At 37.4% G+C, this 14,023-nt stretch overlaps 1 protein-coding gene across 5 annotated transcripts in view; it reads right to left on the reverse strand.

Annotated features, from left to right (window-relative positions):
- VPS8 (VPS8 subunit of CORVET complex) overlaps positions 1-14,023 on the reverse strand; it is a 248,815-nt gene that overhangs the window by 192,060 nt on the left and 42,732 nt on the right. For all 5 annotated transcript variants that reach the window (XM_026007303.2, XM_072752535.1, XM_072752534.1 and 2 more), the window contains exons 12-15: positions 13,872-13,931; positions 12,492-12,599; positions 8,648-8,728; positions 4,126-4,296 (exon numbers count right to left, since the gene is read on the reverse strand). In XM_026007303.2, the coding sequence (XP_025863088.2) occupies positions 4,126-4,296; positions 8,648-8,728; positions 12,492-12,599; positions 13,872-13,931 (420 nt within the window). The remainder of the gene's footprint in view (positions 1-4,125; positions 4,297-8,647; positions 8,729-12,491; positions 12,600-13,871; positions 13,932-14,023) is intronic.

Consider the following 14,023-nt stretch of genomic DNA (forward strand, 5'->3'; position numbering starts at 1 on the left):
ACAGAAGTTTGTAATTTGCTTTTGTTTGGAGCAATATTCTATAAATGCCACTTAGGTCAGTTGGTCAATAGTGTTTAAGTCTTCTATACCCTTAACGATCTTCTGCCTATGAATTCTAATAACAACTGAGAGGGAGTTTGTGTAATTATGGATTTGTTGGTTTTTCCTTTCAGTTCCATCAGTGTATGTTTCGTGTATATTGGAGGTCTGATCCTAGGTACTTAAATCTTTAAGGCTGCTGCTGTGTCTTTTTGTAACCCCTTTTTATCAATTTGAAATTTCTCCTTATCTCTGACAATATTTCCTCCTCTGAAACCTAGTGATTATGATTAGAGTTTGCATGGTATGTCTTTTTCCATCATCTTACTTTTAATTTATATGTATCTTTGTGCTTACTGTGTTTTGTAGATAGCACAGAGTCAGTTCTTGCTTTTCTTTATCCAATCTGACAACCTCTGCCTTATAATTGAAATGTTCAGACTATTTCCACTTCCTGTAATTACTGATATGGTTGAGTTTAGATTTATATCTTATTAACTGTTTTTTCTACTTGTCTGTTCCTTTTTTTATGCTTCATTGAATTTGATATTTTTAATATCCCATTTTGTCACTACTATTAACTTTAGTTACACCACTTCTTTTTCAGTGACTGCTCTAGTGTTTACAATATGTAACTTTAACTTATCTTCTTCTACACTTAAATATTATTATACTATTTGAGGTATAATGTCAATCCTTACAATGATATACTTCTATGCCCCACTGCCTGCTGCTATATCCTTTTTCATCATACATACTACTACTACATTATCAAACATTATTTTTGTTTTAAACAATCGCTCTTGTTAAATAACAGTACTGCAGTATAACTTATATACCATAAAATTCACTCATTAAATGTATAATTCAATAATTTTTAATAATTTACAGTTACCCAACCATCACCAAAATCCAATTTTAGAATATTTCCATCACTCCACAAAGAGCCCTTGTACTCCCTTCCAGTCAACCTTCTTCCCTAGTCCCAGTCTCAAGTAACCACTAATCTATGTCTATCTCCATAAACTTGGCTTTTCCGGACATCTCATAAAATCAAACAATCTTTCCATATGGCTTCTAACATTTAATACAGTATTTTTGAGAAGATCATCCATGTTGTAGCATGTGTCAGTAGTTCAACTTTTCATTGCAGAATAGTATTCTATTACGTGGCTAAGTCACTTTTTGTTTATCCATTTACCAAGTGGTGGATATTTGAATTGCCTCCATTTTTTTAGCTATTATGAATAATGTTGCTATGAACATTTGTGAACAAGTGTTTGTGTGGGCATACGTTTTATCTTCTCTTGGGTATATACCTAAGAGTAGATCTGCTCAAATGAATCCTTACGAATATGCTGAACATTTTGAGGAACTGCCAAAATGTTTTCCACAGCAGCTGTACCATTTTCCACCAACAGTGTATAACAGTCCCAGTTTTTCCACATTTTCACTAACACCTGAGACTGTCTGCCTTTTTAGTTACAGCCAGCCTGGTGGGTGTGAAGTGACATCTCATTGAGGCTTTGAGTTGCATTTCCCTAATGATGAACAATGTTGAACATCCTGGCTATTGTGTGTATCCTTGTAGATTGCTCCAGTTGTTTCTGATGAGAAATCTGCTCTCATTGTTGCTCCTTTGCATTTAATATCTTTTCTCTCTGGCTGCTTTAATATTTTTCTCTTTACCACTCATTTTGATCATCTATATATGGTTTTATTTTACTTGTGCTTAGGGTCACTGAGCTTCTTAAAAATTTGTGTTTATAGTTTTGGATAGTTTTTGACTGCTATTTTTCCTTTTTTTTCTCTCTCTCCTTCAGTGATTCCAACTATTCATATATTAGGCTACTCAATGCTGTCTCACGGGTCATAAATTTTTTTAAATTACTTTTTCTGTGTTTCATTTTGGATAGATAATATTACTGCATCTTCAAGGTCACTAATGTTTTTCCCTGTCATGTCTACTCTTGGACATTTTGTTTTTCCATCCAGGGTATTTTGTTTTTCCATCCAGGGTGTTTTTCATCTTAAGCACTGTAGTTTTTTAACTCCAGAAGTTAGATCTGCATCTTCTTTAGCATATTCTGTGCCACAATACTTAACTTTTTGGACCTACAGACTATAGTTGTAATAACTGTTTTGTCCTTGTCTGCTAATTCTAACATCTGTTCCAGGTCTAAGTCATTTTTGATTGAACTTTCTTCTCACTATAAATTGTGTTTTTCTTTTTACATGCCTAGTAATCTAATAGCAGACACTGTGAATTTTATTTTGTTGGGTTCTGGAAATTTCTTTATTACTAATATCCCTCTGCTTTGTTTTGTGATATAGTTAAGTTACTTGGAAACAATCTGATTCTTTCTGGTCTTATTTTTAAGATTTGTAGTAGGGACGAGAACAATGTTTATTCTGGTCCTAATTATTCCCCTCTACAGAGGCAAGATGTCCCTGAGTATTCTACCCAATGCCCTATAAATTATGAAGTTTTCCATTGTGGCTGTATAAACAAGCCACTGTAAGCAATGGATAATAGTTCCTCCTAAACCTATCAAAAAATTATTTCCCTGGCCTTGGGTAGTTCCCTGATATGCATCTGCCAATCAGTAGTCGGCTGAATACACAAGGGGAACCATAGGTAGTGCTCTCCTCTCCAGTACCCAGTGCTGCAACTCAACCCACCTTAGTCTTCCCACAGTCTCAGCTCATGAAGTCCTTCAGGCTCCAACTGGGTTCCTTATCCCTAAGCTACAGCCTGGAAACTCTCTCTAGGCTAGAAACTAGGATAATCATAGGGCTCATATCACTTGTTTCCCATTTTGTCATGGATTGCTGTCCTTCAAGACCTGATGTCCAGTATTCTGAAAAGGTTTTTTTTTTGTTTTTTTGTTTTTTGTTTTTTTTTATCTTCTACACAGGAGAGTAAGTCCAGTGTCTATTATTCCATCTTGGCCAAAACTGCAAGTTCAAAGTCTATTTCTGATAGACTTTCTGATAACCATTCAGACAAAAGAAAATATCTAAGTGTGAAATAGTAATTAGTCTTTAGTGAATTTTATTGCATTACCATTTCTTATTCTGGATTGTCTTGGTTCCTAAATTCTGAGGCTGGAAGACCTTTTCATATATTTTTTAAACTCTGAAGTTCTAATATCTCATGGAGATTTGAGTAATAGCTGCATATCATAGAGTAGATGCTCATTAAATATGAACATCATTACTATTTTTTCTTCCAAATTGCTCAGGAAAGCCTCTAAATTTCCTGCTTATACATTACTGTTTAGGAAACATGCGATCAGAATTTGAAGAAATTTGGGATGCCTGGGTGGCTCAGTGGTTTAGTGCCTGCCTTCGGCTCAGGGCATGATCCTGGAGTCCCAGGATGGAGTCCCACATTGGACTCCCTGCCTGGGGCCTGCTTCTCCCTCTGCCTGTGTTTCTGCCTCTCTCTCTGTGTCTCTCTCATGAATAAATAATAAAATCTTAAAAAAAAAAAAAAAGAATTCGAAGAAATTTAACTGTAAATTATCTGTGTAAATTGCTAAAGGCCATCACTATGGTTGCCTGAAATACAGTAAAATTAATGCTAAGGTCATACTTATGTCTTCTGTCTCTCCAAAGTCCTACATTTCATCTATTCCCTATTCCTAAAGAATCTTCTTTCTTTCTCTCAAACCATCTTTACCTTTTAATACCCACAGCCACCACACCTGCTCGAACCTTTACCAGTCACCCAAAGTCAGGCTACCTGTCTCTAGTCATTCATCCTTTAAATCTATCAGGCTTATTGCCACCATAATAAACTTTCTATAATATTCTGCTTTCATCATTTCTTTCTCATAAATTTTCAATTTCATTTCATTATTTTAATATAAAAGTTAAAATTCTATGGTATTAAATTAGTCACATTTCTGAATAGAAGGTAACAGGAATTACTGTTTAACATTCCTGAATACTTAAAAACATACCCATATCCACTTCAATCTGGACATAAAGATAACTAACTCTTCAGAGTTCCAATTTCTAAAACAAACAACAAAAACCCAAGTTTATCAAAGCAATTCTAAGATAATGGATTACTCTTACCAGTGCTTGGCTAACATTTCCTCCGGTGGCTAGGGATTTGAAATGGCTGCTATTATAGACCAACTGAACCTCTGAGATCTCCACTGTTTCCAATTCCTCTTGAGTCTGCCGATCAATCACATGCAACTTCTCCACACTATCTAAGAGCACAACTGTGCGTGAGTTTATCCACTGCAAATCAAGCACACCACAAAACAAAAGTGAGGCCCATCCCACACCATCATTCAGGACAAAAAGAAAGCCTGGCCACTCAGTTAAATTAAACTGAGGACTACTTTATTCTTTTAATAACTTGATGACAACAAAACCTCAGTAAGAACTACTCAGTGACTGCAATGGCTAGACAGTAGTGGATAATAGTGCACAACACAGTACTGAGTTCTGGCAGTGTTAAAATGACTCATAGTATTTTAAAAAGGTAACTAAGGGCAGGAAACAACAAATGTTGGAGAGGATGCGGAGAAAAGGGAACCCTCTTACACTGTTGGTGGGAATGTGAACTGGTGCAGCCACTATGGAAAACTGTGTGGAGGTTCCTCAAAGAGTTAAAAATAGACCTGCCCTACGACCCAGCAATTGCACTGTTGGGGATTTACCCCAAAGATTTAGATGCAACGAAACGTCGGGACACCTGCACCCCGATGTTTCTATCAGCAATGGCCACAATAGCCAAACTGTGGAAGGAGCCTCGGTGTCCATCGAAAGATGAATGGATAAAGAAGATGTGGTTTATGTATACAATGGAATATTACTCAGCGATTAGAAACGACAAATACCCACCATTTGCTTCAACGTGGATGGAACTGGAGGTTATTATGCTGAGTGAAATAAGTCAATCGGAGAAGGACAAGCAGTGTATGTTCTCATTCATTTGGGGAATATAAATAATAGTGAAAGGGAATATAAAGGAAGGGAGAAGAAATGTGTGGGAAATATCAGGAAGGGAGACAGAACATAAAGACTCCTAACTCGGGGAAACGAACTAGGGGTGGTGGAAGGGGGGAGGAGGGCGGGTGTTGGAGGGGAATGGGTGACGGGCACTGAGGTGGACACTTGACGGGATGAGCACTAGGTGTTTTTCTGTATGTTGGTAAATTGAACACCAATAAAAATTAATTAAAAAAAAATAAAATAAAATAAAAAAATAAAAAAATAAAAAAATAAAAAGGTAACTAAGAAGGGCACCTGGGTGGCTGAGTTGGTTAAGCGTTTGACTCTTGGTTTCGGCTCAGGTCATGATCTCAAGGTTGTGAGATCAAGCTCTGTGGGCTCTGCAGGGGAGGGCAATGAAGCCTGCTTAAAATTCTCTATCTTTGCCCCCCTCCCTCTCTAAATATAAATTAATAAACCAAAAAAAGTAAATAAAAATAAACAAGGTAACTAAGAGTTTTAACAGATACATTAGAGCATATATTAGTTTTAGTAAGATTCTTTAAGTGGTACACTGGCACAAATGACTTAAGCAAAATGACAAACTATGCATTTCTCATGTTTTTGACATTAATTAAATAAAAGGACAAATAAATCTCATAAACCTAAGTGGTCAAATGATTGCTAGAATTTACATAATTCATATTTTAAAACAGAAGCTATCTAAAATAGGGGCTCCTGGGTGGCTCAATCAGTTAAGCGTCTGCCTTCAGCTCAGGTCGTGATCTCAGGGTCCTGGGATCAAGCTCCACATCAGGCTCTCTGCTCCGCAGCAAGTCTGCTTTTCTCTGTCCCTCTGTAATCTCTCTTGCTCTCCCTCTCTCAAACAAAATCTTAAAAAAAAAAAAAAAAAAAGCAGCAGCAGCTATCTAAAATAAATATTTTCTTTAATACTTCCCTACCAATTGTGGGAGAATTCCTTACTTTTCTATTTCTCTATATTCTGAATTTTAATAAGTTCTGTTATAATTTTAGAGGTAATAACTTAATATTAAAAATCTTCTGAGGGCAGCCCAGGTGGCTTAGCGGTTTAGCGCCGACTTCAGCCCAGGGCATGATCCTGGAGACCCGGGATCAAGTCCCGCATCGGGCTCCCTGCATGGGGCTGGCTTCTCCCTCTGCCTATGTCCCTGCCTCTCTCTCTCTCTCTCTCTGTATCTCTCATGAATTAAAATCTTTAAATAAATAAATAAAATAAAATCCACTAAATTAGAATTCTAAATTAGCAAGAGTAAAGTGTTTCTCCTGCACTTTCACTCTCTGGTGTTCACGTTGTTTTATTTATATAACCTATTCCATGTTATCACAGATTATTTGCATAATATCTTATCAAAAACAACCAAATTAAAATGGATCAATTTTGACATAAACTGAAAATACACTCTATCAATGTATTGTGGTTACTATAAGGGAAGGATTTAGTTCTGTTTAATTTTTCCCCAAAAAAATTCTCTCTCAGAAAATAGAGAGAGGTACCTGGGTGGCTCAGTGGTTGAGCACCTGCCTTTGGCTCAAATTGTGATCCTGGAGTCCCAGGATCGAGTCTTCCATCAGGCTTCCCACAGGGAAGCTTGCTTCTCCTTCTACTTATGTCCCTGCCTTTCTCTCTCTCTCTCTCCCTCTGTGTCTCTCATGAATAAATAAATAAAATCTTAAAAAAAAGAAAAAGTTTGATACTCAAATCATTTACAAAGAACTCTTACAAGGTGCTCTCCCCATTATTTTAAAAAACAAAGACACATTATCAGCCCTATACAACTTTTGCCAGTACTAGTTTTATTTTTGTTTTTTAAAGATTTCATTTATTTATTCATGAGAGACAGAGAGAGAGAGAGGCAGAGACAGAGGCAGAGGGAAGAAACAGGCCCCATGCAGGGAGCCTGACACAGGATTCGATCCCGGGTCTCCAGGATCACACCCTGGGCTGAAGGTGGTGCTAAACCACTGAGCCACCCAGGCTGCCCACTAGTACTAGTTTTAGATGCTTTCAAAGGTCACCTCATTAAAAAAGAGACAATGACAAAGAGTATTAGTAATTATTCCTAAGATTAGACCCTCACAACTGCAACTGCTGACATTGTTGTAAAGGAGTCTTTTAATGGTAATTTATAAAGCAATGCAGTTAGTGTCACATCACAGATAAGCCACAGGACAAATGAAAATACCTACTGCCCTACTGTAGGGAGAATGGCTACTTGTGGTTGAGGGAAAATTTTCCAGGGACAGAATAATATGCATATTTTAAAAGTGCCGTATCTCAAACATCATGATGAATTCTAGGAAGCTGTGTTAGATAATTCAATAGAGGTTCTGGTGATGACAAAGACACTGATGTCTTACATTCACACAAGAGTTTGAACAAGATTATTTCATGAAATGTGTATAGAAAAAAACATTTCTAAATCAATAGTCTAGAGGTAAGATTAAAAGGCAATGTGCAACTAAATTAATAAATTGTATATTATAAAGAAAAGACCCATTTCCTCTATATCCTAAAAAGTCACACATTGTTAAGTTAGGGGAAAAAACTTTTTTTTGGGGGGGGGCCATTTTATTAGGAAAATGAGGCTGTGTCTCTTATTCAGGGTTGCCTATTTTCATGATATACAGAATGTTTCACTGGATATTGATATGCCGAAAGCATTAATGAAATAAACCCAGAAATATTATAATTACACTATTTGCAAAGTTGACATACTATCTGAAAAAGAAAAAATAATATTTGATACAAAAATAAATAGTTTTTTTTTTTAAAAAACCAAAAAGTTGCTCAAGACTGAGATGTATGATGGAGAGAAAATTGTGAATTTTTTTTTAAGATTTTATTTATTTATTCATGAGAGACAGAGAGGCAGAAACATAAGCAGAGGGAGAAGCAGGCTCCATGCAGGGAGCCAGAAGTGGGACTTGATCCTGTAACTCCACGATCACGCCCTGAGCCAAAAACAGATGCTTAACTGCTGAGCCACCAAGGTGCCCCACTGTGAAGTTTTTAAACACGACAAAAGAATAGATTACATAAACTCTTGAACCAATTAGGACAATCTCAGAAGTATGAAACATGTTTCCAAAGAAAGCCAGACAACGATCCTCAAAGAAACCCACTCAAATTCTTCTGAAGTCCCCTTTGAAGTAATCAGGACATCAAAGAAAACTTTTTCTGACCCTGCCACTATTCAGCAAGACATAAGGCTGAAAGGCAATTAAAAGTAAGGTGGCATCAGGGCACCTGGTGGTTCAGTGGGTTAAACGTCTTGATTTCGGCTCAGGTCCTGATCTGAGTTGTGAGTCAGAGCCCTGTGCTGGGCTCTGTGCTGGGCATGGCACCTGCTCAAAATTCTGTCTCTCCCTCTGGTTCTCCCTCACCTCTCTCCCTCTTTCCAAAAAAAAAAAAAAAAAAAAAAAAGTCATGTGTGTGGCATTACACCAAACTCAGACTCCATTCAATATAAGCAGAACTTGACTTCTACACAAATTTTACATAATCCCAAAAGTCATGGCTCATGGCAGAAATCCTGGTAGTGCTAGCATACCAGGGTCTCAAAACAACTACATGAGATAAATGGGGCAACTCAATCTGAATAATACTCACAGTAAAGTTGATGAGATCATAGTAGAGATGAAGGTGCTTTTGCTTAGTAACGTGTATTGCTCCAGACTCATCTCTCTTAACCTGATGGTGAAATAAAAACAATCTAAATACCAGCTATGTTTTAAGGGACTTTTGTAGACACTAATTCTACTCCACCTAGAAAATGAGTTCCATTCAGAGTATGGAGAAGCCCAAAATATTGACAATTAAAGAAACTATTACACAAAAGAAAAAATCATCCACACCATGATTTGTATCAAAATACAAGGCATATCTGCTCAGTAGTGTAGTTGTCAGTACTATAATGTGTGTTCACTCTACTATAATTCAGAACAAACTAACTTCATCCCATCAGTGACTATACTCAGCTAGAGTTAAAGCATAAAATGAGACTGACCACATGGTATGATAAAGTCAAAAAGTCCATTTAAAAAAAAAAAAAAAGAGCTGTAGTGACAAGACTAAACTTTTCTGAAGTATACTGTTACAGCTCAAACAGCCCAAATGTCCCAGAAGAATGAGATGGACACTTGAGAATGTCAATATTTTATTTACATCTGTGTACATATACCCCCTCTAACCACCCTTGTAATTTGCTTTCCCTGCTTCTGCTCCAAGGCGACAGAGCACGGCAGAAGAAACATGGCACAATGTACATCTGACCCTTCTGAAATACATGACATCCTATCCGACCTGGGCTGTCTTACACTCCCATAGTAATGTTCTAGATAGCTTCCTTTCCTTTTAAGCCCCAATTCCTTTTTCTTCTACTCCCATCACTTACAGTGTTGACCTCACCAGATACATGAACAAACAACTGAGCCCTCCTACCGTGGGTCCTTCATGTACTCTGATCTTTGCTTCACTAAGTCACTTTCCCTGAAAGAAATTATATGCTAGTAGAAGGAACATGTGATCTAGAGGCATGCATTTAAGTTCCACTACTACAGCTGCATGACCAACAGCCAATCACTTATTCATTCTCTGTTTCCTCATTTGAAAATGAAAATGAACACCAAACTGTTCCTTGGCACATACTGAAAGTGTTTCACAAACAAACAAAATGCCAACATTACCTATTCTCTTAAGATTAGCTCAAGTCCTTACTAAAGATCACTTCACTTACATATATTCTAAATCCCACCCCCTCCACCATTGCTTAATAGTACCCCTCTCCTTTGCTGGCATATTCACTCACTCCTTTTTAAGGGTCCTTTTCTTTTTGCTTTCCAACATGTTTCTGACTTCTCCATCTTCAAATAAAAAACAAAACCAAAAAGCTTTTTACAGATATTAAACCATTCTCTTTCATCTTGTAACCAAACACTATGAGTGTAAGTTTGTTCTTCTAAACACCCATTTCTTTAACAAGGCTCTATAATGTAGCTTCCACCTCCATTTCATTGATGATTCATCCCTCTGAAAAGTTTCTAATCAACAACTACTGGCATATTCAATGGTCTTATCCTCAGTCATCTTCTCTCTTGATCTTAATTTAATAATGGTATAACCCTAGTACTGATATTGTCCTGAAGCCTCTCCTTTGTCTCCTATGTGAGGCCATTCTGTCCTACTTCCCCTCCTACCTCTATGTGCCTTTACTGGAACATTCTTTCTTGATTCCTCTTCTTTTTCCCCTTTCCTTGTGAGTGCCTGCCAAGGCTACGTATGCTCTGGCATTTGATTTTCACAGCTTCAACAACATTCTCTATCCTGAAATTCTCACTTGCACTCCAGACCTGGATTGCCATCTGCCCAGAAGACATTCTCTGAAAGAACACTTAAGAAGTCCACCTTCCCTTCTTACTCAACACCATTCAAATCCTCTCTAACTCAAGCCCTTCAAATAGTTCATGCTTCCAAAATGAGGTCAGAAACACAATGCTTCATTCATGTCCTTCAGTTCCCAGATCCAATAAAATGAGAAGCTTCGTCTTTCCTTCCAAGTGTCATCCCTAACTTTCACTGTAACCAAGCATCCTCGTCTAAATACCTCATACCTTCTTTGGCACAAGGGCAAAACCTTCCATTTCCCTATCACCTATAATACATTTTTTTCTGCTACTTCTATACTGATCTTCCTAGAATACCACTTTAACCACATCTTTATCTCTTTACCTAAGAAATTGTGACAACTCCTCATTACCAATCTAGGCCAATTATATTCTATAATCTGCATCAGGAGTCAGCAAACTTTTTTGGTAAAAGGCCACACAATAAATATTTTAAGTTCTGTGGATCATACAGTCTGTCACAACTACTCAATTCTGCCACTATAATGTGAAAGCAGCCATAAATAATACATAATCAAATGGGCATGATGGTGTTCCAATAAAACAAGCAGCTGGCCAGATTTGGTCCACAAGCCACACTGTGCCACCCCTAATCTAAATCTACATCATAGGGATCCCTGGGTGGCGCAGCGGTTTAGCGCCTGCCTTTGGCCCAGGGCGCGATCCTGGAGACCCAGGATCGAATCCCACGTCGGGCTCCTGGTGCATGGAGCCTGCTTCTCCCTCTGCCTATGTCTCTGCCTCTCTCTCTCTCAATCTGTGTGACTATCATAAATAAATAAATAAATAAATTTTAAAAATAAATAATTCTACATCATATTCAACTTGATTTTCCACAGGTTTCTCACTCTCATTAATCCTATAAGCATTTATTAAACATCTACTATATATAGGCACTGTCCTTGTGACTAGAATCTTTAGATTTATGGCACTTTCACTTTACTTAGACAAATAATTTAAAAAGTGCTGAATGTTACCAAAGGAGAAGAAATAAGGTCTTGTGGGTGTATGTAGCAGGAAACAATTCAGGAAGTCAGGGAAGGCAATGTTAATCATGAGTTAGGTAGGATAAAGTGGAAGAGGGCACAGAGCTTCCCTTACAGAGGTGAGAGCATATGCAAAGACCCCAAGGCCAGAGTCTAGTTAGGAAGCTATGCCAAAGCCGAGGTAGAAGAAATATCAGTGGTTTAGGCTAGTGAACAGCAATGGGGGGGGGGGGGGGGGGGTGACAAAAAGGGAGTAAATCCAGATGTTAGAGACAGGGTCAACAGGATGCAGTGAAGAAGCAGAAATGAGGGAGAAAGATAACTGAAAGTAAACACCTAGGTTTCTAGCTGGAGAAACTACGTGAACAGTGGTGTCCTTGCTTGACTGAGCTAGGAAACCCAAGAAGAGATTATGCACTGCACATTCTTACCCCTGTAACTTCATTTCCCTCAATATGCATATCCACCCCTCCTGCAGTATTTGCCATATGTCCTTCACAGAGTTTTCCATGGCCTATCCAGTCCATACAAATCTTTCCATACTCTGAATTTTTATCAACTTTTAAAAGTTGAATAGTTGAATCCTTAAGCATAGTGTTCTCCCTAATGGTAATGAATATACTGGCTTTGTCTCTCAAACAGTATTTGAAGTGAAAGAAGAAATTTATCTTATACTTTCTTCAACAGTTTCTGTGTCCTTCAGTGTAGAGAGCACAGTGTGTGCTCAGTGAAACCTATTGTCTAATAAATACACTATATGTAATAGGTAAGCCATTAATAGACATATATACATTCTTATATTTATATATACACATAAACCATTCATTATTTGTTAGTCAAAGAGATGGAATTAAGAAATACACCACGGAGGGGCATGAAGCTAAAGTGATTATTGTCTTCCACGTTAATAAAACCTTAAATTAAAATTAAAATACCACTCTCTCTCCAAAGAATTATGATAACATATTTGACACAATATTAAAGCACTGGTGAATATCAAAAAACTATTATGGTATTATGATAAAGGACTTTATAACAGACATATAGCATCCTGTCAGGACTTACCAACAGAAAATGAACAACATCTCCTCTGCAGAAGGCAAGCATGGGATTCACATAATTATGCACTGCCACAAAGTGCCAGGCCAGCAATGGAACACTGGAAGGATCCATCTAAGGAGGAAAAGACCAAAACTTTTTTTTAAAAAAAGGCATCACAGTTAACAGCAAGAAAAAGAGAAAACTAGTTAACACAGTATCTGACTAGTATTCCTTGATAAAACATCTCCCAATTTCTCATAAAAATCCCAGTGAAGCAGGCATTGACTGGAAAATGTCATGAGGGAACTTTCTGGATTGATGCTGATGTTCTACATCTTGAGAGAGGCTTGGGCTATAAAAGTATATACATTTGTTAAAGTTTAGCAAATGTATGCCAAGATGGGTGCACTTCACTGTAAGTAAATTTCACACCAAAGGAGAAACAAATATTGAACTCTAAACATAAAGCATGCTGAATATTTAGTCAAATGAGTACTGACTTCTCCAATTTACTTGGAAATACATTTAAAATAACATAATTTGATGGATGGAGAGACAGACATATAATAAAAAAAATTATAGTAAACTATTAATGATAGAATTATATAGTTTAGATATACACATAGATGTTCAATGTACAATTCTTTCTACTTCTCTATTTGGAAATGTTAATATTGGAGAAAAAAAATACCAGTAAAGACATACAAAAAGATGCAAACCTATACCACCATGATAAACCTCAGCCAATGAAGCTAACCTAAGAAACATTAATGACAATCTAAGCTAGCTATACCACCTGAAATAGCAAATCTGTCCCCCCCGCCCCCTGCGCGAGGCCCAGAGATAATGTAGTACCAACAAACAGCAGAGTGGTCTCCCTCAGCATAGAGGCTATGTTCTCAACTAGTCTTGGCTCTGTACCATCATTCTCCATCTCATCCCATCGATACCTCTCCTCACAATTACACTAGAAGATCACAGCTCTCTGAAAACAACCAACCAGGGAAGGAAAGGGAAACTGTGGTATGCATCATAGATTTTGGGAAGAATCATCCTCCAAAGTAAAATACTAAAGGCAGAAGCCAAAAGAAAGCCTAGGTAGTAGCAATTTATGCTAGATCTTATGGTGGGGTGTCCTCTATCAGTAGTTCAGTACCAAAGCAGCAGCTGTTTATAAGAGACTTTAAAACAAGGTAAAAAAGGACAGATCTTGTGATCTGTACTGCTCTAGTCACAAGTTTATACTGCTTTGGTTATATCAAGGTAAGTCCAGACAATGATCTTTGGAGCCCTGACTTCCGTTTTACCTCGTTTTCTGACAATCTCACAAAATTCACCACTTTCAAGTCCTCTCCCTACTCCTGACATGGTCTTTTTGCCAATAAGATGGAGAGGTTTACTTACCCGTCCATAGGGAAAAGTCATCCACACTTTCAAAGATGGTTTCAATCCAATGACCAGTATCTATGAGAAAAACATATTTTTAATGTTCACCCTATAATTTTCAAATTTTTGGTATTCAGAACCTCTAAAAGTTATGAGTTTCACCTTCTAAA

The sequence above is a fragment of the Vulpes vulpes genome, chromosome 3 (genome assembly GCF_048418805.1).
Source record: "Vulpes vulpes isolate BD-2025 chromosome 3, VulVul3, whole genome shotgun sequence".
Taxonomy (NCBI): domain Eukaryota; kingdom Metazoa; phylum Chordata; class Mammalia; order Carnivora; family Canidae; genus Vulpes; species Vulpes vulpes.